The following is a 26,552-nucleotide window of genomic DNA, read 5'->3' on the forward strand; positions in this document are numbered from 1 at the left end:
TGGACATTTTTTTTGTAAGCAAATGCAGTTCCCTCTTACATTAAACATATATGACATATATTATATATTTAATGTGTGTTAAATGAAAGCACGAGGGAGCGGCACGAATCCTAAAAGCTTCGATTGATTCCCCGAAATGGGTATTAACCCTTAGAAGTATTTACATAATGTCATGCCCAAAATGGTTTTACCATTGCAGTTTATTTTCTTAAGTCTTTTTGAGTAACTTAATAATAAATTTCGTAATGAAATCAAAATATAAAAGAAACAATCGCTGATTGGCCAACTATTGCCACCACGTCCCTGATTCTAAATCAGAAATTCTCGGGTTATTTACTACTACGCCGACGGCACGATTTTATTGTCATAAGTCTGTAGTAAGTGGAAACGAACTATTGAGCAATATTCAAGATATGCCGTCTGTCTGTACTTCTTCGTCCGCTTATTTTCCCCTGATAGTTGAGTTGGCATAGTTAGAATTTTGGACTTTACCTAATGAAAGTTCTAAGAATTTAATTAATTTTAGAACTTTCGTTATGTTAAGTTGGGTTTTGGTTTGAACAGCAAATGTACGTTTCGCAACTGTCAAATTGAGTTTAATGGACATTTTAGAGCAGCATAAAATTTCACTAGCGCCTATCAGCTAATTTGTATTCTCGTAAGTAGAAATATATATCTATTGGTGAAAATATATTTGTACCTCACTAGTGAAAATATAACTCCACTGAAAAATACACATTCACTATAACATTTATACATAGCATGTAAATGTTTATATTACTACGCATGAAAAACTACTAGAACATGACAGAAAAATTATATTTTCACTTGTAAAAATTATATTTACCGGTGGAAATGTATTCCGATACGATTTCAACATGAAATACCATATCTTAAAAAATACTTTCGGGATTGATTCAACTGTTTTTTTCGAGGTATAACTCGAGAATTTTTGCTTTAGAATCAGGGATGTCATTTCAGCTTTTTCCAGGGGGGAGGCAAAAGTTGGCCAGGCAATGGTCGTATTTTTGAATATTTTGATGTCATTAAAATCCATAGTATTTTATTAAATGTCATGTATTTTTCTAGCCGAATCTAAGAGGAGAGGGCAAATGCCCTCACCTATCCCCCCTCAAATAACGTCTCTGTCTGTGTTCGGGGCTGTTTTTAATTGGGTTATTCTGACCAATTAACAGATTCAGAAATGCAATTTTATTAATATAATTCTGCTTGGATCAGCATATATGTACATATCTTTAATATTATACTAACACATTTTAATAAATAAAATCATTACAATATTTTAAATATTTTTATTTCATACACGTCTTATACAAGATATAGTACACACAAGTATGATAAAGTTCATATTTATCATTAAAATATAAATAGCGTCATATTAACAAAATTTCAAATAAATAAATTACATCCACGTCCTCATGTATTACAAATTGCACGTAGTTTTAATACTAATTAAATTGCAGTCTATCAAAAGTATCCCGATTGCTTCGAGACGTATCTCATTCCATATCCTCCTTGGTTTAACAAAGCTCTGATTAATCTAGAAGACGCGTCTTTTTGGGAAACACTCATATCGTCCATTCCTAGAGGAAATAAAACTGGACCTCCGCCTGATTTACTCACAGGACCTCCAAAGTATTGAGCATACTCTGGCTTGTGCGGTTTGCTTTGTTGTTTTCCAAAATTGTGAGTCGAATAATGAGACAATCCTGGAGTTGTGAATGGTTTCTTTTTATGTCTTTCCTGCTTTGGAGTTCCATAAATCGGTTTCGATGGTACTAGATCTGTTATGGAAATGTGATTGTAGTTATTCTTTGGAGGCGATGGAATATAACTCGGTCTTGATTTAATTATAGGTGTTTCGTAACTATGGGTCAACGGTTGAAAGCCTCCTTCTATGTTAATCGGTTCAGAAAACTTGTGGTGCTGAAATTTGTTCGTCTCCGGCTTGTAGAAGTTCAGTTTTGTTAAATCTATGTCTGGAAATTTATATTTTTCTTCATGATTAAAATCTGTCACGGTGGCTAGTCCTGTAAATGGATTCGAAATCGCTTTAAACTTGTTCTCTTCTATCTTCGGACTCTTGCCGTAGTTGAAATTCAAGGGTTTGATTTCAGAAGCCGGTTCAAATAACTTGGGATAGTTCGGAACCAATTTCAAGTTTGAATCCAAGTTGAAATCAGCGTTCTTTACCGGCTCTAACGTTCTCAAATTCTTGAAATCGGGATTAGAAAACATGATTTGATTCTTACTTTCGTCTAGATTGACAGTCTTATAGTTCTTTGAGTTGTATTTATGCTTTTGTATGGGAATCGGATGTTCTTCTGGCACTGGATGAACATTAGGTCCTTCAGTTTTCACTACGGCATTGAAACCGCTCTTCGAGTCGGCAGTATATTCGACGGATCTGACTGAACCGTCTGGTTCTAGGACACTATAAGAACCTACAACATATTAAATTTCATATGAATGCTATATAGAGTTGATTTTACTTATTAATTTGATTAGGTAACCTTTAACTACATCACCATCCCTGGACTCCCATTGTGATTTAACGTCACCTGTATGAAAGTCTTTAACACCATAGCTGAACGAATACGAGGGATTGCTCTGAAAAACAATAATAGCAATATATTTAATCGTTGTATTATATCATGGGTTTCACTTTTGTTGGACATCGTCACGCAATTATATGGATGATATAAATTGCTGTGCAATTTTCATAATCACGCACGTACACAGTTGTGATTAAATGTTGTTATTTAGTTTATCGCTAATGGCTTATAAAAAACATTGCCGCTTTCCTGTGATAAAATTATCATATTTATTAAATAAAATTGACGCGGCGCATGCGCGCTACGTCCGTGTTTTTAGCACGCGATGTGAACGCCGCCTGTCAAAACTAAACAAAATTTATGAAAAATAAAATTTCTGTTGAAACCGTTGATGTGATGCGTGAATTTTAATTAAATTTAAGAAGTAATGTTTTTAGATAGTTTAAAAATGGAGTATGTCCAAATATGTTGGCGTTTAGACCAAATACAGGCTAGGTTTCATTTTTTTTCTATTAGATAGTATGGATTAAAATATTGATGTTAAGACCAACGAAAATAACGACTTACATTTGATGTATTTTTGTCATATAAAATAATGGCATATTAGGCATCGTCAAAAATATCGGTAATTGCTATTTAGCATGTCGCCAAGCTAAAAAACCATCAGCTGTTACTCCTTACTGCGTTTCCCATATCGTTCAAACTCAAGCCTAACTTAAACATACCATTAGACCATTAATATTCGTTTAGGTTAGGTTGAGTTTGAACAGCAAATGGACGTTTCGCATCTGTCAAATTTTATAACTATAAAATATTGCAATTAAAACAGAAAAAACAACAATTTTAGCTAGAATTTGTAGTTCAGATTTTTTTTGCTAAAACATATTTTATTTGAAACTTATTTGTTTTTAAAATTGAGAAGAATTTATTTTTTCAGTTTTAATTATTTAACATATCTACTTACAATTTTCACAAACTGTCACTATAACAAAATTATTCAAAATGCATTTTTTTTATAAATTATTGTCGCCCTAAATTTCTATTTAATCCTTTAGTTGCCGAATATTTTAGACATACTCTCATAATATCGGCGTATTAATAAACCAATGTATTAATAAAAAGAAAGTATGGCATAAAACAGTGATATGTTCAGATTTATAGTTCATGTATTTATATTCTAGTTCAGAATTCTGAAAAATTGTATTTTTAAAAACGATGAAACTAATTATATTGACATTTATTTATGTTGAGTATGCCAAAAAATGTTGTTGTTTATACCGAATAAAATATGATTGATTTGACTAAAATAAAATATTTGATTTATGTATTGGCGAAAATATGAATGTTATAGTTAAATAAAATGCACGCTTGCTTCAATTTATGTCTTGAGATTGAATTACTTAAAGCATAGAAAAAATGATTGTTAAAAGTTGCTTAATTTTCGTCAGCTTGAATTTCTACATAATATTATGTATGGTCAAAAAATTTGCTTTTAAAACCGAAAAAAACTTTTTATAGAGTATGGTCGAAAATATTCCCGTTAAAACCACCCATAATTTATTTATTCGTTATTTTTTATAATGTAATCAAAAATGTTACTGTTAAATGTAAATAAAATACTAAATATTATATGGTCAAGACTTGCTTTTAGATATAACTCTTGGGAGATGATTTTTTTTTATTTTTTAGCTATGCCAACTTTCTTTCTTTAATGCAAAACTCCAGATTTGTATTAATAAAATTTTATTTAATATTTATACAAATAGTTTTTGAGTTTTGAATTACCATTATTATTTTTTTATAAATGGCTAATAATGTTAGCGAGAAAGGTTAAAAAACATGTATTTTTATCTTATTTATTTATTTAATAAATCCTTTCATTACAAAAAAATATTGATGTCAGTTTTCCCCAACTTAATTATTTTATATTCTACTATGATTTTATAGAGAAAGATTCTTGTTTTAATCACATATTGTTTCACGAAGCAATAAATTCAGCATCAATTATTTAAATTGCAGGTTAGTTATTTGATTAAATACTTAGTTAAATTGCTGGGTAATTAATTAGTTAAATTGTAGGTAAACTAATAGAAAACAATAATTATTTTCTATTACACCGATTGTCACATTAATTACGAACGATAACTAGTGCTTCGAAACGAAAGCACTCATCCGCTACACGAAACTCTCGCTTCACGACTATATTAATGTATGGTGACTAGAAAACGCAACTAGTAACAAACACTATAATCAACAGTAAAATTATACACATCATTATTACGGCAATGATAGTTTCGTCGAATCACCTAAAGTGAAAACTAAAGCTTTTCGCAGCTTTCCGCGAAAGAGAAATGATCAGAATGACGCAATGATATTTGTATATCAAAAATAATAACTATTAACACCCACGTGGGAAATTTCTAAAAACATCACAGATCGTAAAGAGAAAATAAACGTTGTTAACTAAGATAGATCTGTAAACTGGTAGGGCAGCTTTTCTATTGCAGATCTCAAAAAAAGAAATTGATCTTGAACTTGTTCGTTCGGTCTTTCGATTGTGACTATTCGCAGAAGACTTTCTCGCATCGTAAGAATACTGCAGTAAATATTAACTGCATTTATATGTCTATAATGATTTTAATATATATTATATATATACTTACATATTCTGGAGCGTACGTATGCAAAGATTCGTATTCTTCAGCCAAAGTTGAAGAACACAACAACAGCAACAAATAACACTGAAATTATGTACGGATATGATATTAATTGATTCGTCATACATTCACCAGATAATTGATTACATACGACAAAGATCAGTGAAAGTGAATTTAAAAGATCAATTATAATGAAAGTGATATAATGACATAGAAATTCATTAATTCTATGTATTATTTCTATTTCTAATAAGGCTATCAAATAATAATACAATAATTATTTTAAAACTTACCCCTTTTGTCTTCATAGTGTCAGCTATACACCAACTGCTTAAAGATTAACAATTACAGCAACGATCAATGTTTGTGCACTGAACAACAACAACATCCAAGGCCAATGTCAGCCAATGTTATCCTGCACTTGACCATGACATCTATATATAAACATTGTTGTACCGCTCTTTGGCGAATCTGCACCACTCTTTTCTACCACCACCACTACCATTACTCTACCAGACTCTTGGTGGAGTGTCGGACAATCGGACTCATCAGACGGCAGGGCCTTCCAAACCAAATTTTTTTTATGGATGTTATTGTTATATTTTGGTATATAGTTTTTTGAAAGTGTATGTCGTGAAAATAGCAAAATAAAGCTTAGAGCAGCTGTATCTCTCATTCCATGTCAAAGTTCGAGGCAGTGGTTTTGTAATGTCAACTGTTTCGGGGGGTTGCTTGCAGTCAATGCGTTGCCGATAGGGTTTGCAATAATACAAGGATTTTCAATACATACAGGTATTGCCGAGAGAAAAAACAGTCAATATCGGTATTACCAGTATTATTATTATTATTATAATTAATTGGTAATGAAAAAAGACGGCTTATCTGATATATGTCCATTCATTCAAAATCAAACTATATGCTTTATTGTTAAGTTTATGTTTTAATATATTTTGTAATGTTAATTAGGATTTAAGAGTCGGAACATTTTATTTGAAGATATTGTAACTGTTGTCTTCATATTTTTTTGGGAAATATAATAAACAAGCAGGTTCCCGACATTTATGACCAATTATTCGTCTGACTATTTACGTACTTGTATATTTCGTGTTCCAAACAATAGGAAGCGTTTAATAAGCAATCTATTGAAACTCATAAAGAACTGAGATTATGTTTTCTCCACTGTCATTGTTGATTTCGGGTTGAAAATATACAAATATAAAAGAAAGGTAAAATGAGATAAATAAACTCTTTTGTTTTTTTCCAAAAATTGATTGCGAGTCCCTGATTTCACACACCTGCCAAGAAAGACTCTCACCGTTGAAACTTGTAAGTCAATATCGTGCAGTATCAGCCAGTGATTACCTCGTTATATTTATTACAGACGCGGAACTCGTTACGCGAATTAAAAGTATCAATATCCAATATATTATATATTGTGTATAATATAAAATAGCTATTCACTGTGTGACGAAACGAAATGGTTGATCTAACGAACCATTAACTTATATTTATTGCCATTTTCCAATTGCAAATTGGAGCTATTACTAGAAACGACACAAACACATCAAGATGAATGTATTTTATCGGTACAATAAAAATATATTATCGAAATAAATTCTTTTTCAACATTTTCTTAAACAAAAAACATTAATTTGATTCTTAGTTACGTTTAGAATGTAATATTATATTTAAAAATATCCTGGTTATCTTTTATAATTTTATCTATATTGATAATAATTAATGCAACTACCGCATGAATTCCACATTTCTATGATTACATCGGTTTGGGAATCAATACTGTCTGCAATATTATTTTTATCAATAATTACTTATCTAGTTTTAAGATAAAAATATATTTATTCAAATGTAGTCTAAATTGATTTTTACGATATTTTTGTCCAAATTAGTTTTATTTTAATTTATTGTGTTTAATGTGTTCATGAATTATTTTGGGTTTTTTATGTTGTAAACCCTTTAAAATAGGGAAGTAAATAAATCTTAGATCAGCCTCAATTAATTATATGAAATAAAATATAATTATGATTTGATAATATTTTAAGATCATTAATTATGTTAATGAATAGAGAAATGTATTTATGTATGTATTAAACATAATAATAAATACATATATAACAATATTTAATGCAAAAATCAATAATAATTTAGAAGGATATATTATCATATTTTTTGATCTCGTAAAATTGCGCTACACACTCATAGTAAATCTTGATTTTTTGAGTGCAAGCCACAACTTATAGTTTTCCTAAATTTGTTTTATTTATTGAGCTTTAGGCGAAGCTAACTAAAAATTATAATTTAATAAAATTAATGTTAAGCATCGTGTTCCGTATATTTTAGATTTTTATTATTAGAATTTTACTCAAAATATCTTATTATTACTTTTATTTTTATAAATTATATTACACATAATAATTTATAATTATTAATATAGCTGTCACTGATACCCAGACTTTCAATCTGGTGGTTAGTACTTGTAGGTATTCATTATATCTGATTGACTTACTCAGTTGGTACAGATTTACCCCGTTGTAATGCATTGGGCCTAAGCCTGTCGGGTTACAACGAAAGATTTAATAAAATATAAGAAAATTACTCTTATTTATTTATTTTTGTACTAGAACTAGAAAATGGTACTAAAGTAGAAGTTTTAATTTAATTGCCAAGGATATACACGTTTCTTAGTAAACCATTTTTTAAACAAGAACTATACTATACAAGAAATATACTCGAATTATCAACTGTACGTTGTAATTTCTTTGGTTGGTTGGAAAAGGACAGCGCCGATCCCGACTGCGCGCTTTTTGGTCGTTAACCTCTTTTCTCAGCCTTAGCCGTCATACTTAGAACTTAGTCTTAACAATTAATTTAGTAGCTATTTTTTTAATACGTAATAATTATTTTATTAAGTTGATAGATTTAATTTAAATACAAATCAACTAAAAATAAATTTATAATTATCTAGGTTTTAATTGAATGTATTATATTTTTTCTGTAAGTGTTTTAAAAAAAACTAGGATAATGGCGTGGGGGCGATTTTGCCTTCTAGAACACTGTGGCACGAGCAGTGGCGTAGCTAGGGCATGTGCCGCCCGGGGCAATCCTTAAAATTGCCGCCCCCCTCCCATACATTTTTTTGCAAGGTCATAAAATCAGCATTTCTTAAAATAATAAATTGATTATTGTTAAGCTCTTGGTGTTCGTAGATTTACATAAATTTTAGTTTATTCAGGGTTAAGAATTACACTAGACGATTCCATCGCGAATATGCCGCCCCCAAGCAAGTGCCGCCCGGGGCAGCCCCCCCCCCCTCCCCCCATAGCTACGCCACTGGGCACGAGTTTTATTTAGTAGTGTTTCTTATACATTTTTACTAAATTTAAATAAAAATATAATTTAAAACATAGTATTTTGCTATGATAAACATTACAACTATCCATATTTTTTATAAAAAAATAATAAGTTGTTTAGAATCTTCACGTATTAGTGTCAAAATATAATTATATTATTCATTTCAAAGTATCTGTATAATCAATCTTATAAGCATGTCAAAAATATATTTTTTCTTCTGGAATATGGTGTAGATATTACTTACTTAAATATATTTTATGTTAGTTTAATTTTTTTAATATTTCTCGTATAATCATATATCGTTTTCAAAGATAAGACCACAAATATAATGATTATTATAGGGTTAAAACTTATAATAGCTTTCGTGTAAATTACCGAGCGACATCGACGCACGCCAAGCGAGAAACCCGTCGAGCTTTCATCTTTGAATGATTTAAAATCAACTCGAAAGAGAGACATAAAAAACTATATACAGATATATATATAATACGATCGCCATTTCCAGATGCAACTCAGCTCAAATAATTTCTAATTACGAAAAAAATGTTTATCCATTACCCTTGACGACATATGTCACATAGATAGCCAAGCAGATCGTGTAAATGTCAGTTCTTCTCCGACTTTCCATTCTCCTTAAATTGCATCTGCACATCGGCACAAAAACCGAAAGTTGCGCGCCACTAATTTATTTTCTTCTGCCAATTTGCATAAATTTCTCTCACGCAATCAATGATTGACAAAAGCGACTAATGAAGAGCTCCCAAATTTACAGTTTTCGTTAAAATCGTGAAAGTGTTAAAACGCGTTTGCGCAACGATAATCTTTTATTTACAAGTTCAGGAAAATTTCCTATTACGTAATTCGATCACGCAATAATATAAACAGTTATATGCACGAATGATAAAAAAGTGTCTACAACTAGATTCTTTCTAATATATATAATGTCTTTGAGAATTACTGTTATCTTTACAATTAATTAACGCTGTAAATATTATCTTGTTCATTAAAGTGTGTAGGTGAAGTAGAAATTATTATACTGTATGTATTAATTGCGGCTGAACGTCATTTATTGCATTCTCACTTTCCTTTTCATTTATAATTTATTTGAATACGAACGAAATAAATCATAAGTGACAGAAGATTTATACACCTGGTAAAAACTAATTAAGAAATATAATATTTTTTGAAGTATAATTGTTTAAAATATGATATGGAGTGTATAAAATGCTTGGAATTCTAGTTTTAGATGAATAGTTGAATAGATAACGATAATGTAGATAAAAATTTGTAGTACCTATGTATAATACAACAGATGGATAAATTTAACTATGTATAAAATATTTACAGTTTTAATAACGTTTTATATAATATTGTTGTATTTAAAACAACAAACTTTAAAATTCACGTAATCGATTTAGATGCGTGAGAATAAAATAATTGTATTTTATAAAATCAGATGTTAAAATTCATATATTTACTATCCATATATGTAGACAAAATACGTATTGATAAATGAAGGATTATTTAAAAAAAAGTTAGAGGTTAAGACCAAGCAATATGTATGGTTTTTAAGGCCAGGAAAGGAGATTAACGGCCAACGAACGAGCGCGTGAATAAAATTGGCGCAATCTTTTTACGCTTAAACGACGCTCTTTGATTTTACTGTTTTCGAAAGCCAAACAAAAACCTCTATAATCACCATAACTATACTGAAGTATTAAAAAATGCCAAAAGTTGTATTATTTTACTTGCAACCCAACGTCATAATTTATATAAATTTTACATACGTCTAATTAATTATGTAATTAATATTGTCAGGACCATACATAGTCGTTGCGTCACTAAAAGACCAATAAAACAAATTGACTTGTGTCTTTTAGATTAAGTTTTTATCATCGGCACAAAGAAACAAACTTTTTTGCGTGTCTAAGCAGAGTTTGAAAGTACTTGCATAAAAACTGTGGACCTTACTTGAACAAAATAAAGGATCAGTGCCAAAAACGAAAGAATACAATGGAACAGATATGGAAGCCCCAGATTTTGAATTCTATAAAATGACGACATTGCTATTATTACCGATTTTGAATTAACAGTTACGCAGCTATACCGCCAAAGTATATATGTAGTATAAAATAATAAAAAGTCTGTTTCTACCCACAGATCATTGACAATGGTTAGAAGATCAAGGACTGAAACGGACGTTGGATTTTCTTTTAATTCTTAAGCGCTATTCAGTAGCCAGAATGTTGAAGCACTGAATTACTTATTTTTGCAATTTCATCCAGCATTACCACTTCATTTCCGACTTGGAATAAAGCAGAATTCAGCTGAACTAGTACTAAGCGGAACTTGATCGAGCCGACCCTTATAAGATACCGCAAGATTGTGCCCAAAATAATAATATATTTTTATAACGAAACACAGTCAATATAGTTATTGTCTGCAACTGCTACTTAGAAGCTTAGACTTATAATATTTGATATCATTTATATTATTATTTTTAAATATTACTTTTTATCTAATTTTATCTAATTTTAAAAATATACTATTTTTTTCTTAAAAATCGGTTTCATATATTGATTAAAATTAGAATTCTACATTTCTGATAAAAGTATATATATACATAAGGCGCGTACGGTGAGGTATATTCTCTTTCGGTCGCTCGCGTGCTAAGTGACGAGAGTGAATGAGAAGTGGGCGTGCGGAACGTATATAACGCACGCCTTATCTCGTCCGCACGTGTTAAATAATTATCAAACTATTTCCCTCATACCTATAATCTCTAATTTATTCAACATTATACTTCTGTCTATTGTTTTGAAAGCTCTTTTGAAATCCAAGAAAACTGTTCCAATGATTTTGTTCATATTCTTGGCTAACAACCAATCATTTATCACTACTTGTAATGCAGTCTCAGTGGTATGTTTTTATCTGAATCCCGATTGTTGTTCACACGGAATGTTTTGAGGAATAATAAAGTCCTTATTTCTAGTTGTATCATTATTACTTCTTCATCGACTTTTCTATATATAGCAACTTGTTAATTGGTCTCATTTCTTCAACCTTTTTACAATTTTTTTATTTTAGGTATAGGTATAAAAGCAATCTGCAAATTATCAGTAATTTCTACTTCGGAGTGTGCTTTATTTATTAAATATTGTAATTTAGTTTCTAGTATTTCCTAATTGGTTTATTTGCATTTCTATGAACATTTGCAAGTGGCCCTAATTTGTCTGAATCCCCAATGCGCTTGTCACTTGTCACAATGCTTGTTACTTGCAGAGTAAGTTTCAAATACTTCATAACAAGAAATCGTGACAAAATTTAGTCTCACACTCAATAGATAGTCTTGACAGTAAAAACGATTCAAGAGAACGTTGAAGATGACAAGTGAGATTAGCGTTCTAGCATTTCTGTTACTAATAATCGCCTAATTATATTTTTGCAGCAAAATTTATTCTAAAACTATTGAATTTCCACTAAAGCATTATTGCTAATAATTTTCAAATCAATTGTTAAATAATGGTATTAATGAGCAAAAAACAAAAAAGCACTTCAAGTTTTGTTTATTGTTTTCTTTGATTATAATGGTTCTTATCTGCCTCACTACGAATTCTTACTAAAAGATCTTACGACCAATAAGGATTAATACCTTGCAGTTTTATGCCGTTTGCGTGAACCAATATAAAATATACTATTAGCATTGTAGACAAACAACTCTTAAATTTTTCACCACAATAACTTCAAGCAAAAACTATACCGTCATGATGCCGCAGCCACCGTATTCAGCGAATATATAACTAAATGCGTCTTTTTCCTATTTCTGTAGAATAAGACATTGAAAAGAAAACAATTTATTATCTTTGAGAGAAGATAAATGTAATATCACCACTTGAGCTAAAGACTATACTAAATGTATTGAGGATTAGGCCCTCCGCACATGGAGCAACTGTTTTGCAACTCGAGTTGCAAATTTGTTGCATACTAGTCACACACACAACCAGTTTGCAATCAAATTAAAACCTCACACCGCACACGAGCGCAACTGATTCTGGATTATTCGGAGCAAAGTTCTCTATAAGTTTGTAGTCACAAAGCTGTTTTTCGCAAAATGTCAAGTAGTAGTTCAGATGAAAAAGACTTAATTGGCTATTAGAGCATTAGAGCAGGGAATATTGGTGTCATCCCTATATACAGAGAAATATCAAGTCAAATCTGTTTGTAGCAGCAGAACCACTGAATCAAACAGACAAAAAGTTTATAACAATCTATAGAATGTCCAAAGATTCTTACCTGGAATTGTTGAGGATGCTTACTCTTTCTATAAAGAAGATTTTTATTATTTTGATCCAAATATAAAATTACAAAACTCCAATAAAGAAGTAAACATTACATTTTTAACTATATATGTATTATATATTATAATAGTTTCTATAATATATTATATATTGGTGAAATTGAGGCACTGCTGAAAACATTATTTTAAAGCGTAAACGACAATTTACGACTTGACCGCTTCACTCATTTCTTGAATTTTTTGTGAAGACACGTGCAACCATGCAACGCAAATGTTTTGTGACTAGGAAAAAACCAGTTGCTGACTGATTTGAAATCGGTTTGGTTTTCACCACACACTCCCGTACACAGGCGTGGTCACCAAATAGTTGCATGCGCAACTGTTTTGCAACTCGTGTGTGTGGAGGGCCTTAGAAGACACGCTAGTGTTTTATATCATATATCATTGGGCCAACTTTGAAGAAGTTATTGAATATAATGAAAATCATTTTTATTTTTAATTAAATATATTTCTTAAATATTACAAAAACAGTATAAAAATAAAGAACACATAAAGATAGCGTAAGAGAGAAATAAATACGTTTTGGCTCGAATCACAAGATTCTATATATCATAAAAATAATATTTACAATGCCCTCCTGACTGCCATTGAAAGTCGATCGACCATCAGCACTTCCTTAAGACATTGCTTAATAATAGCAGGGAAAGCGCGAGTCTCGAGAAGAAATTTCCAAAAAATTTAATAGTGTTCGCCGTAGTAGGCTTCATGTCCGCTGTCATGCCCACTGTCATGTCCATAGATCTGAGGATGGCTGGCGTGTCCTACTCTCTTGACAACGGCGTTGAAACCGTTGTGCTTGTCGGCGGTGTATTCTACGATGCGGGTAGTTCCATCGGCTTCAGCAACAGAGTAAGATCCTGAAAAGTTTAGTCAAGTTTCGAACCATCAATAAAATATTTTATTAGTTTAGCAAGTGACCGATAGATGACTTTAGACTTACCCTTTACTACATCTCCATCTCTGTGCTCCCACTGGTTCTTGTGGTCTCCGGTGTGTGGGTCATTCACTGAATAGTCGAATGTATATTTTGGATAAGCCTGTTTTTAAAAAAAAAAATTTTAATTTAATAAATTATGAAAATAATGTTAATGTAAATAATTTATGCATAAATTATTAAATCATTAATATTTTTTAAATATATATTTATTATTTTAAAATACAATGAAAATAATAATTAAGCAAATATACAATTTTATTTCGAAAAATAACATTTAGCTGAAAATGGTTTATTTAATTTATTATATTCGTATTGAGTTTTACTTGTTAATTTAAATATTAATTTTAATGATTTAAAATTCATTAATTAAACAATTTTTTTTATTTTGTCAAAATAATTAATACGAATTGCAAAATTAAAATTACTCATTAACCAATTATCATTTTCATTAAATTTATGTTTCTTTTATATTTTTTATTTAATTAATTTAAAAAAATAATAATAAGTAAATCATTACTATTTTTAAGTGTGAGGAATTTAATTTATAATGAAAGTTATTTTAACTGTCGATTTATACAATCATAAAATTATATGTGATCGATAAATATTCCACAGTTGATGTTTGAAGTTTTATGTATATTTATTTACATAATAGAAGATACTTTTTCTTTTCTACTTCGTGTCAATTCAGCGTTAAACTTTTATAGCTATGTTAAATTATTTAGTGATTATATAAATGCATTTTTATGATGACCATTCTCAACAGTAAGTTTTTTTGCTGTTACGCAGTGATTAATACTTAATAAATCAGTTCCGTGGCATATATAAATTTACCCAGTTATTAATTTAAATTTGTTCTTCTCCTTTAATTTTATTGTTTTATAGAAAAAAGAGAGAAAGAAAAAATAATGTGAAATAATTTTAAAATTAATTAGAAGCTTTATGAAACGCTTAAACAATGCTAGTTTTGAATCTAAAGTTGAACCCAAGTACTTGGTCTTAACCTACCAAGCTGAAGAAGTTTATTTGTAGCATGTAATATTTATGTTTTTTTGACAGCATTGACAGCATTGTTTTTTTTATCAAACAATTTAGTTTTTTAAAGGTGGAATACTGTTTGTTTAGAATTTTTATAAGAGTATAGAATGACATCTGTGAATAATGCAGTAAAATTATTTTTGTTTTGCTTGGAAAAAAATAGTTAATTAAATTGATCCAAGGATTAAGCCATAATAAGTCTATGACTAAATAAATGGTTTTATAATTAAATACGCAATGTTTAATTTAGTTTAAATAAAATTTCAAACGCTTTAGCTATATTCTAAAATAAAGCTCCTATTGTTTGATACAAGTTGATGTTTAGATGATCTAGAAATTTTAAGTTAAAGAATAGTGATAAAAGTGGATGAAGTGAAGTGAAATTGGATCAAAAATAAGTTGAAAAATACGCGAAAAAGTTTTTAAAGCAAAATCTCAGGCTTTTTATAAATTATATGTGGTATACGAAAATGTTTATTAATGATGCTAGCAAATATACTAAAAATGACTTTTTACACTCAAGTTTAATAAAATAAAATGTTGAGGTACTAGATGGAATATTAAAGAGGCGTAGCAAGCTTATTAAAATAAAACTGATATGTAAAGTATTTATGGTATTCATGTTTCAACATTATCAAGAAGAAGTAAATCAAAGTACTTTGGAAAAGCTTCATATATAAGCTCAAATTATTACCGACAATTCCATTCAACTATTAATCGTTGATTAGTATAAAACAATACTTACATAGTAATCGACGTGTTCTTCGTGTCCTTCATGTCCATGAGATAATCCTACGGCGATCTCATGTCCATGTCCAGCATAACCCAAATCGGCATGGCCAAGATCAGCATGACCATATCCAATGAGTCCAGCGTTGCAGGCGGCGACGAGGGCGAGGACTGAGAGTACCTTCAAACAGATTACACTTTTAAGATGTTCTTATATGAATCTAACACTTTATTATATGTACTATGTTATTTACTTGGAATGCGCGCATTTTTGGTTTTGTTTTCGACTCGAAACTACTGAGAATAAGCAAAGAACGGTCACTTTCTTCCTCTTCTTGTGTGCTTGAACACGAGACAGGAATCGAACTGATACCGTTTTGGTTCAAACGTCTGGTATTTATACTATCGAGTCGTTGGTCAATATTGTTCTTCGGCGCCCCCACTCGAAAACAGGTGGGCTGGGTGGCTTCTGATGTTGGTTGTGTGGTTAATGATGGCGATCATGGTGCAACGAGAGTTAATTACGCGAAAATATTTATGGAAAAAATTAGTATTCGATCTAGATTTTTGCTTGATTTGATTAAATTTAGAGTGTTGATTCGGTTGAGTAATGTTTCAGATGCGTTTCCCTTTACGTAACTAAGATCGTATCATTGATTTATTAACTTTACATAAACGGATTTTTATAGTACTTTGACTAAAACTTTTATAATGAAAACATGTAATTGTTGGTCTAAGAAGCCGAAGAGTTTACGCAAATTTAGCGTAAATATTCCGTTTTTCCGTGGATGAGAAAATATTATTAAAAATAAATTGTCTTAGCGAAAAAAATATTGATTCTTATGTAAGTAAGATTTTTGCTATATCTGTGTTAGTGCAGATCTTAACTCTACATTCATAGATGAAGGCAGAATTCATACAAAATTGCATGGTAAATGAATTTCTTAAAAAAATTGGCATCTGTTCAATGAAAAAACTATAATAAGTAATTCATTACATAACTGCAAATGTCAATGATGGCTAAAAAAATTTAAACAAAAAAATACGATATTAAGTATAGTTTTGGATGTGGGAGTCAAGCAAAAATAGACGATGATGTCATGGTTGCAGAAATAAAAGCAAATCTTACTTAAACTATCCATCAGCTGGTCAAGAAATTAAACCATTCCGGTTCAACAGTACATAGACACATAAAACATATTGGGAAGGCTTGGAGATAAGGTATATTGGTTCCACAGGAATTGAGAGAAAAAATCAAATCGGCGCTTATCTATATACCCTAAAAGCTTTTCTCGATTATTTGCTAACCAAAGATGAGAAATTGGCGTTGTATGACACGAATACTGGTTATCCAAAAGCCAAGTATTAAAACCTACTTAAAAGCCCAAACATACTATTATATAAAACATATATTTTGTCTCTATTTTTTTCAATTTCAAAAGGGTTGTGCATTATGAACCGGCCAAACAATAACATAAAGCCTGTATTTTGATCGGCTGGATCGTTAATCAAAGTCAAATAGTTCCGAACAGCACTCCATAAAAAAATGCTGGATAATATAAAATTTATGACCGAGTATAGGAATCACGGTTAGCAAACATTTAGTTTCGACTTCCATAAAAATTTGCCAGGCAAAAAAATTCAAAGAGTTAAGAATGATTATATTACAAATAGTGGGAGTTGTTCCCGAGGATTTTTTCAATCCCAGAAATCGGGATTGTGAATTCGAAGAATCCCGAAAAATCACGGGAACTGAAAATTATTTTTATTGAAAAAAAAACAATTATTATTTCTAAAATTTAGAAACATTGAAAAGAAAAATTAATATTATAAAATTAAATTGAAAAATAAAAATTAAATTGAATTATAAAATTGAACGAGTGGTGAGTGGTTAAATCAATAAAATAAAAACTAACATTTATAATTGTTTTTTTGTTTCATTCAAAAAACGATATTCATTTCAGAATTACTTAATATTAATTATAATAAAATACAAAAATTTATTTTATTACTTTATTTATATATTTATTTACTTTAGTTTGTAAATAAAATTTTAGCACTATTTTTGTAGCGACTTATAAATAAAAAAAAAACATTTTTTTACTGAAATTATGAAATCGATTAGTTAAAGACCCTCTGAAAAACAATTTTAATGCATAACATTTTTTCTTCAAAAGCTAAAAATGTATATGTATATACTGTAAAAATAATAAATAAGTTAAATAGTTTATAGAGAAACAAATTACGCCTTTTTGTATTCCTGGGCGTTTACGCAAGAATTTAAAAAGACGTACATATGCGTTTCCCGGCCATAAATAATTTAATACAAAACTTTACAAAGAAATACTAGTAGTAAAATAATGTGGAATCTTAGATATATTATTTTTATATGTATAGGTTTAATAACGATATATTATATATATAGGTATTAATTTTATATTTACCCAGGTAATTTTTATTACTTGAAAGGTAATCTTTAATAATATTTTTAACAACAAAAAACGTATGGTTGTTAATTTGTTGTATTTGCATTAAAATAATATGTTTAAGAAGTTGAATTTGTTGGTAGTGCATTTAAGAGTAGCCTTTGTTGATGATTTAATGTAGTAAATTAATTCTGTCATGTTACATCCAAGCTAAAATTTAAATTTTAAAAAGATATCAAATTTCTCTAATAGAGTTTTAATTAAATGTAATTAGGCCGTGTGTTGAGAAATTTTATGATAATTTTTCGAAAACTTATTTTTATTTGAAAGAATTTTTGTGTTTATGACTATTTGTAATTTTTTTTATTTTGCTTAAATTTACCCAAAAACCTTTTATATCTCTTTCTACAAATTCATATGATTGATTGTATTTACAATATCAATAAATATTTATATAATTAAATTATTGATATTTTTTTTAAATTATTAGTCTAATAAAATTTAATTTTACAGTTTTTTAATTTATATAAATAAAAATAAATTTTTAATGAAATATATGTGATATTAGACATTTTTATAACCCGATTTTTATATAGAATCTTTATACTGTGAAGACTTTTTTAGTTACTCTCTTAAGAATTCGTCGCATTAATGTGATATAAACATACAATATTTTTTTGATTTTACTACTAAACATTCTACGGATTACATTTTTTTTAACATTTACACTTATTTCTTCGATATACTATCGGATTTTGCTGCCGAAGGGGTGTAACTTTGCATCTAAAATAAACCCCAGAATGATGTCTCTCTTATGGATGCTAATCTCTCGTGGTTTGCCTCGAATTCCGTCAGCTGTCTGAGCTTGCTTCTGATCGCCTGCCATCTCGAATAGTCTTTCAGCGTCTCGTCTTGAATCATGTGATCGTCTGTCGATGTAACCAAGGGTCACATCTTGATTCGAGACATCTCTGGCGAATCACAGATGCGGATGATGGTGGGCCAATTGCATCGCTTGATTATTCAATCAGAAAAAGTGGACGCATTGTCTATCGTGCACCATTTACGCACAAAAGTCTAATTTTTCTGGGATTAATATGCTAGCAAGCTTTTCTTGCTAGTTGTTTTTATCTTTTTAATGCTATAAAAAATAGTCGTTCAAAAGATCTGGTTGTGATGTTATAAAAACATTGATTTTATTAGGTTGTTTAATAAAACAACCTAATAAAATATCCTTTACGTTGTATCGAATATAATAAAAATCATTTTAATTTTAATTAAATTTATTTCTTACATATTATAAAAACATTATAAAAATAAAAGAAAACATAGAGATAGCGTAAGAGTGAAATACATATATTTTGGCTCGAATCACAAGATTCTATATATTATAAAAATAATATTTACAATGCCCTCCTGACTGCCATTGAAAGTCGATCGACCATCAGCACTTCCTTAAGACATTGCTCAACAATAGCAGGGAAAGCGCGAGTCTCGAGAAGAAATTTTCAGAAGATTTAATAGTGTTCGCCGTAGTAAGCTTCATGTCCACTATCGTGTCCGTAGATCTGAGGGTGGGTGGCGTGTCCTACCCTCTTGACAACAGCGTTGAAACCATTATGCTTGTCGGCGGTGTATTCGACGATGCGAGTAGTTCCATCGGCTTCAGCGAGGGAGTAAGCTCCTGAAAGTTTTGAAACGTTAGTGAAATATTTCCTTACTTTTGTAGGTGACTGATAGGTAGCTTTGGACTTACCCTTTACTACGTCTCCATCTCTGTGCTCCCACTGGTTCTTGTTATCTCCGGTGTGGGGATCCTTCACTGAATAGTCGAAGGAGTATTTTGGATGAGCCTGTTAAAAATTAAAATTATTGATAATTTATTAATATATAATAACAAACTATCACTTTTAAAATTTGTGTAATTTTATTGGTAACTGTTTTCATAGAATTTGTATTACGTCACGTGATTAAATAATTCAATTAATACAATCGTTATAATAAATAAAACACATAAAGACAATTAATGATTATTTTATAGTTAAAGCTTGAGATCTAATTTATTGACTTTTATATAACAGAATATACGTGTCGATTTAGCTGTAAGCTTTCATAATTATGTAAGTATAATATAACACTAAAACGTTAAAAAATAAGCGAGACATATGATAAAAAGGTATTTAAAGCAAAATCTTAGGCCTTTAAAGTATATATAGTACACGAAAATATTTTTTAATGATGAAAGTCAATAAACTAAAAATGACTTCTTACACTCAGATTTATTAAAATAAAATGTTGAGGTAGTAGATGGAATATTAAAGAGGCGCAGCAAGCTTATGAAAATAAAACTGATACATAAAGTATTTATGGTATTCATGTCCTTACATTATCAAAAAGAAGTAAATCAAAGTACTTTGGAAAAGCTTCATATATAAGCTCAACTTATTACCGACAATTCCATTAAACTATTAATCGTTGATTAGTATAAAACAATACTTACATAGTAATCGACGTGTTCTTCGTGTCCTTCATGTCCATGAGATAATCCTACGGCGATCTCATGTCCATGTCCAGCATAACCCAAATCGGCATGGCCAAGATCAGCATGACCATATCCGATGAGTCCAGCGTTGCAGGCGGCGACGAGAGCGAGGGCTGACAGTACCTTCAAACAGATTACACTTTTAAGATGTTCTTATATGAATCTAACACTTTATTATATGTACTATGTTATTTACTTGGAATGCGCGCATTTTTGGTTTTGTTTTCGACTCAAAACTACTGAGAATAAGCAAAGAACGGTCACTTTCTTCCTCTTCTTGTGTGCTTGAACACGAGACAGGAATCGAACTGATATCGTTTTGGTTCAAACGTCTGGTATTTATACTAACGTTGTGTCAGTATTGTTCTTTGGTGCCCCCACTCGAAAACAGGTGGCTTGTGAGGCTTTTGTTGTTAAATTATGATATAGTTTTGGCCATAATTTATAATTAGTGATTTTTTTTGTATAAAATATTTCTTAAAAATGACACTTTTTTTTACTAAAAAATGCACATTTATGTTAGTTATTTTAGTGCTACTTATTAGACTACTACTATTTCGTTAATTTTATATTGAAACAACTTTGTTTTCAATAAATGTTTATACTAAATATGTAGGTACATATGTATGTATAATATATCTATAAAGAAACTATATTGAAATATATTTATACAAAAAAATATATTTCTTGCAAAAATAAATATAAAAATATATTTGGGCTAAAAATATTACTAAATTAAAAAAAATATATATTTTGATATGTAATTAACGCGTCATACGTAACTTTAAAAAATGGAATATCGACAAAAAATTGGGTGTGCCAGAATAATATTAGTTAAAAAAGCTGACTACACATTTGTAAGATCTTAAGTTTATTAAATATAAAAATAATATGTAATAATAAATAACAACTTTAAAATATATATAAAAAAAACACACTAAAAAAATAAACATAAAACATTATTATTATAATTTAATATACATAAATTTTTAAGGGTGAAAAATTATAGTTTGACTTATTATGGATTTTTTTACAGAACGATATTATGCGTAGCATTTATGTAATTAAAAAAAATAGTTTTGCTTTTATAAAAATGACAGATTAAGTAATAATTTAATTTGTTATTTTATTAGACAATTTTTGTCAAATAAAAATATAACTTATTTCATGCAAAAAAAACGTGATTATAAATCATATTTACAACCAATCTTTTGCTTGTAAATGTGATTCATAATAGATTTATCATATACATATTATTATATTTTTGTTTGCTTACATTATAATAAGCTCATAGTATATTCAGCACATAATTTTCTAGTAGACATAGTATTATTGCGAGATAATAGAGCACCAAATCAGATCAAGATCTTCGTTGCGACAAAATGCATCGTTACCATTGCAGTGCGGTTAATAAAACCAGAACTTAAACCGATATTTTAATTAATATTCGAGTTCCTGGTTATTTAATAATTCTGTAACACTTGCTACCCACAGTTCGATACTTTAGAATGTTGTCGGATCGCCAATATCGAAATTGTAACGATCGTTTTAGCGACCCGTTGTGAAATTTTATAAAAGCCAAACAACACATCCATCGTTCCGCGCAATAAAATTCGATTATGCTTTCGTAGAAATTTTCATACCTATTGATCAAAAGTGTTATGTTGCAACTCGCGTATTGAATAACAATCTTTTATGTACACTCTAAATTAAATTATACGATTTCATTTTGATAGTTGAAACATTACAAACAGAATTATATATTTATAGCTTATTATGCATAGTAAAAACTTTTGTAATTTCATGAATTTTGCATGAGAGAATTTATTTTCAATGGCATAAATAGTTAATAATTGGAACGCGCACGAAAAGATATGAATGAGCAGACAAGCGCGAAACTCGGCGATCCTCGAAATTTTAATTTCGTGTCTAATTGGGAATGCTAAGTGTGCTGTTAATACTTCGATGTACAGAACTGGATGTAGATTCTCTTTTTTATTGTATGGATATATAAACTTATAGTTAAGATAAGAGTATAAGATATAGTTTAATGTAGCAACTGCTGAAAATAGATATGCATATCAATATTTCATAGTAAAAGTTGTTAGTTACTACGACCTAGCACGAGTTAACATTCAACTTTACGTAAATATTGAGTAAAAGTGTTTTGCATGTCATTCTTTATAATTCATTGGCTGACATTTTGTCGATTGCGTTACAAAACTGACCACAAGTCTATGTACTTAATCTGCGATTTGAAGCGCCCATTAGGTATCATTGTAAATCTACAGGGTGAAAGAGATTTTACTACTTTGTAAATATTTTGCTTTCATAATCCTAAGAAATGGCATAAATTTACAAATTTACATACTTAATAAAATAATGTCGACTAACAACTTGTGATTATATAATTCAGTTTATACTAAAATATAATATTTGATTATCCTTTTTTAATATTAATTTAACAATTGATAATGGATCAACATTTTATTTAAAAGAATCTTAAATCCTATTTTTTTCGATTTTATTGCTATAATATTTAATCATCATTTATGAATTGATTTTAACAGTTCAGAATAGTCGAGGTTTTGAGTTTAACATAAAAACATAAGTTTGGTTTCGTATTATTTCTCATTAATTGTGGTATCGCAAAATATTTTTTTAGTATGATTCTAGCAGTGTTATTGATTTATCGTTTCGGGTTTTGGGACCGAGCAGTGTTGTATAAATCAGGTAGTCTAAAGTATATATTTTATTTAAAAGCCGAGTTTGTCCGAGTTCTTGCAAACCCTTCTATATGTTTTTTGCGAGTAGCTTTCATGAATGGAGCAGGGATTATTTTGCTCAATTATGCCGTATAATCAAACTCCGTCCATAAATAAGTATACTTACTACTTGCATTAACGACCTTCGAAAACGTCACATCTTGCAGTTTTACTTATTCAATACGTGAACATATTCATTGGTCGAATATGCAAGCGATGCAATTGGCAAAGCAACATCTGCATCTGTGATTCGTCTCGAATCAAGATCTGACACTTTGTCACATCGATAGATGATCATTTGTTCGTAACGGCAGACAACAAACAACAACAACAAATGTAAGACACCTTAGTGGATTATCCAGAGGACACCAGCGCTCAGTCTACGAAATATAGCTCGACACTATTTCTCTAAAGAAAATTGTACATATTAACTGAATAAACTGTTTCAGTCTGCTGTCTCACAATTTATTTGTAGGCGTTGATTGTGTTCACTTCATTATAACGCAAACTAATGTCGAATGTTATCTGCCAAATTATTCCAAAGTATTTCAACAAGCGATTTGATAGAATTCGCATTCTATAATGCACTTTTGTTATTGCTCTTTTTGTTCTCAAAAATTGTTAAACCATTTTTTCCATTGTACTCAATCTTGTCTTGCAATCTCAATCCATCGATTAATCATTTTGTTTCTGTACCTTTTTTGCAATACAATATTTCTAACCCGTCTCTTCAACTCCTTTCTTATTATATCGACCAGAAACGCCGGTTTTAGATGAAACATAGAAACATAAGTTAGGTGTTAAGATTTTTCTAAAATATTGTAAAATACAGTTTGAGCACCTCTGCTCCAGATAAGTCGATAAGTGGTTTGCGATTTCCATTTTCCGCCAAACTGTCATCCGAGGTGGGGTAGGCGTGCACTTCGTGCCATGGGATCGAATCGAATTTCAAAACGCAAAATGGCAAAATTGTTAATCCTAGGTCGCATAATGACCGTCTTTCATAATATTGACGGCATGGCGCGGAAGTGGAACTTTCTTGTTATCATTCGCTGGCTGTTCTTTCACTTTTGTAGGGCAACACACAATACCTACTTTGCGGAGAATGTGTGCTATGGCTTTGCGGTCGGTCGGTCATAGCTATATTGGTTTTGCCATTGTCATGTAATAATTGTATCGACTTTCAGCTGGGAAGCTTTAGTAGATTGTATAATGCGTTACCACTAACAAAAGGTGTTTAATAATGTAAAATGGTGATTTAAGAACTACATGATGGATTGGGATTCTAAAAAATATTTCTATTTAAATGACTCGCTTCGGTTTTGGTGTGCTGTTTGTGTTCAAATATATTATTTTTATGATTTAGAGCTGATGGGGCGTAAATGAATTTGCACGAAATTCCATTTATAAAAAATAAACTGCATAATTTGCTTCTTTTTCAATTGGTTCTATGATATAATTGGCATTTGTGTGTGCACTGACTTTAAAACTATCCAATATTTTAACAGGGTACCCTTTTAAATCTGTTAACGACATTTTTTTTCCGCAGCTATATACCAAAAAATTGTTATTTTTTTATACTGGTGGTCTATGCATATGAAGGCATAAATATACTTCTTGTAATGCAGAATTTTAGTAAAGTGCATTTTTTATGACATATTTTTAGTCTTTAGTACTAATATTTTCTAATTTGTCAACGTGCTTCATTCAAAAACATGTTATCGGTATGATGATATTTTTAATCCAGTCAACGTATGCCACAAAGTCTATAAAAGTATATTTTTATGATTTTATTTATGGTGAAATTTAAATTATTGTATGTTTTTTGTGGGCCTTTTTGATTATGAGTATTTTCAATGTCAATTAGAATAAAAATTGCATTTATAGTATTCGATTGAAAATAATATAGTATTCTATAAAGCACACTGTGAAATTTAGTCCCTCTAGTTTTCTCGTTGCATAAACGAAAAAAGGCAGCCTGATCTACTAAAACTCAGGCACGCTACCTTCATTCCAAAAAAATGCTCTCCCTATCACTATTTCATAATAATTGATTATTATTATATTTCATATTTTTATATGAAAGCTTATGTAACAGTTTTGTTATATTACAAAATTGTATCTGCCAGAAACTCAAATTATTTATTAATAAAATATTAAGTCATAAAGAAAAGTTATAGTGTTTCATTTTACTAAGTTTTTTATTATACAAAATGGGATTACATATAAATTTAGGTATTCACACTTTCACACACTTCGTTAATCTCATGAAACAGTTATTAAGAACATTCCTCAAGATGTATCATTATTGCTGAAAAGGGTGTCTTTATATGGGGATTCAATAATCAAAAATAAATTTAAAGCGCCAAGTTGTGAAACATTAGTCTCTAAAAAACTGGCATGCTTTGACTGCTGTGCTACGATCGTGACTAGTCAATTAAAATGTAATAAATAACAATCACCGAACCGATTAAAGGCGATTTTCAGTCAACTGAAGCGTTTTTTCGTGTTGCATTCATAATGTTTAATTAAATAGTATGGCGAATGTCATATATTTTTTATATATGATTTCTTATAACTTAAAAACATGATTTTATTAACAAAGAATTTTATTAAAACAATCGGTCATTACGAGCACTACTTTCGGCTGTGATTATGCTATATTGCAAAAAATACATTAAAAACTCAGCCTTGGAACAGGAAGCATAATGGAGCATTAAATCCGATACTTTCGGAAACTCAAGGCGTAGGCATTTTGTGCAAACATTCATTAGATTTGGTTGCATTTTGACCTCATAAAAATCTTAACATTTATCGTTAATTGAGCAATTTTATTAATATGTTTTCATTGCTTCTTTGAGTCTAAGCATTCAATATACTCAGTCTCAATATTGTTTTTTAATTTTATCTCTTTATTTTATATTTTTGTTTAAAATTAATTATTATTAATATTTTCTTGAAGTACTTTTAATTTTGCTTGCAATAAAAATTCTTTTCGTTATATAAATTGCTATTTTATTTTATTTTTTATGTATAATCTTTCTCCCCCTCTCTTTGTTATAGCAAATAAATACGTTTTTATTATACGCAATCAATACATTTCAAAAGTGTATAATATATTTACTTATTATTATTATTAATTAATTATTATAGATA

At 29.7% G+C, this 26,552-nt stretch overlaps 2 protein-coding genes across 2 annotated transcripts; both read right to left on the reverse strand.

Annotated features, from left to right (window-relative positions):
- Positions 1–1,299: 1,299 nt before the first annotated feature.
- Positions 1,300–5,763, reverse strand: LOC148230334 (uncharacterized). The gene is made up of 4 exons (XM_088195054.1): positions 5,527–5,763; positions 5,240–5,317; positions 2,535–2,631; positions 1,300–2,465 (listed from the first exon to the last, which is right to left on the reverse strand). Exons 1-4 carry the CDS (start codon positions 5,539–5,541, stop codon positions 1,489–1,491), a joined length of 1,167 nt encoding a protein of 388 aa, XP_088051180.1. The 5' UTR covers positions 5,542–5,763; the 3' UTR covers positions 1,300–1,488.
- A 7,702-nt stretch (positions 5,764–13,465) lies between these two features.
- On the reverse strand, positions 13,466–20,931 carry LOC148230335 (uncharacterized). The gene is made up of 10 exons (XM_088195511.1): positions 20,828–20,931; positions 20,590–20,754; positions 19,846–19,942; positions 19,621–19,773; positions 18,884–19,018; positions 18,293–18,299; positions 15,918–16,029; positions 15,680–15,844; positions 13,900–13,996; positions 13,466–13,816 (listed from the first exon to the last, which is right to left on the reverse strand). Exons 1-10 carry the CDS (start codon positions 20,840–20,842, stop codon positions 13,638–13,640), a joined length of 1,125 nt encoding a protein of 374 aa, XP_088051637.1. The 5' UTR covers positions 20,843–20,931; the 3' UTR covers positions 13,466–13,637.
- Positions 20,932–26,552: the final 5,621 nt, after the last annotated feature.

Source organism: Plectrocnemia conspersa, unplaced genomic scaffold (genome assembly GCF_051122295.1).
Source record: "Plectrocnemia conspersa isolate PC_06_02 unplaced genomic scaffold, ASM5112229v1 ptg000010l, whole genome shotgun sequence".
Lineage (NCBI taxonomy): Eukaryota > Metazoa > Arthropoda > Insecta > Trichoptera > Polycentropodidae > Plectrocnemia > Plectrocnemia conspersa.

What these genes read in the sequence shown, in the direction of transcription:
- LOC148230334 (XM_088195054.1), bottom strand. An exon ending in ATACGTACGCTCCAGAATAT is followed by an intron (nt 2,632 to 5,239) that starts GTAAGTATATAT and finishes ATTGTTTTTCAG; the next exon opens with AGCAATCCCTCGTATTCGTT. An exon ending in GGATGGTGATGTAGTTAAAG is followed by an intron (nt 2,466 to 2,534) that starts GTTACCTAATCA and finishes AATATGTTGTAG; the next exon opens with GTTCTTATAGTGTCCTAGAA.
- LOC148230335 (XM_088195511.1), bottom strand. An exon ending in CAAAAATGCGCGCATTCCAA is followed by an intron (nt 15,845 to 15,917) that starts GTAAATAACATA and finishes ATCTGTTTGAAG; the next exon opens with GTACTCTCAGTCCTCGCCCT. An exon ending in AGATGGAGATGTAGTAAAGG is followed by an intron (nt 13,817 to 13,899) that starts GTAAGTCTAAAG and finishes TAAACTTTTCAG; the next exon opens with GATCTTACTCTGTTGCTGAA.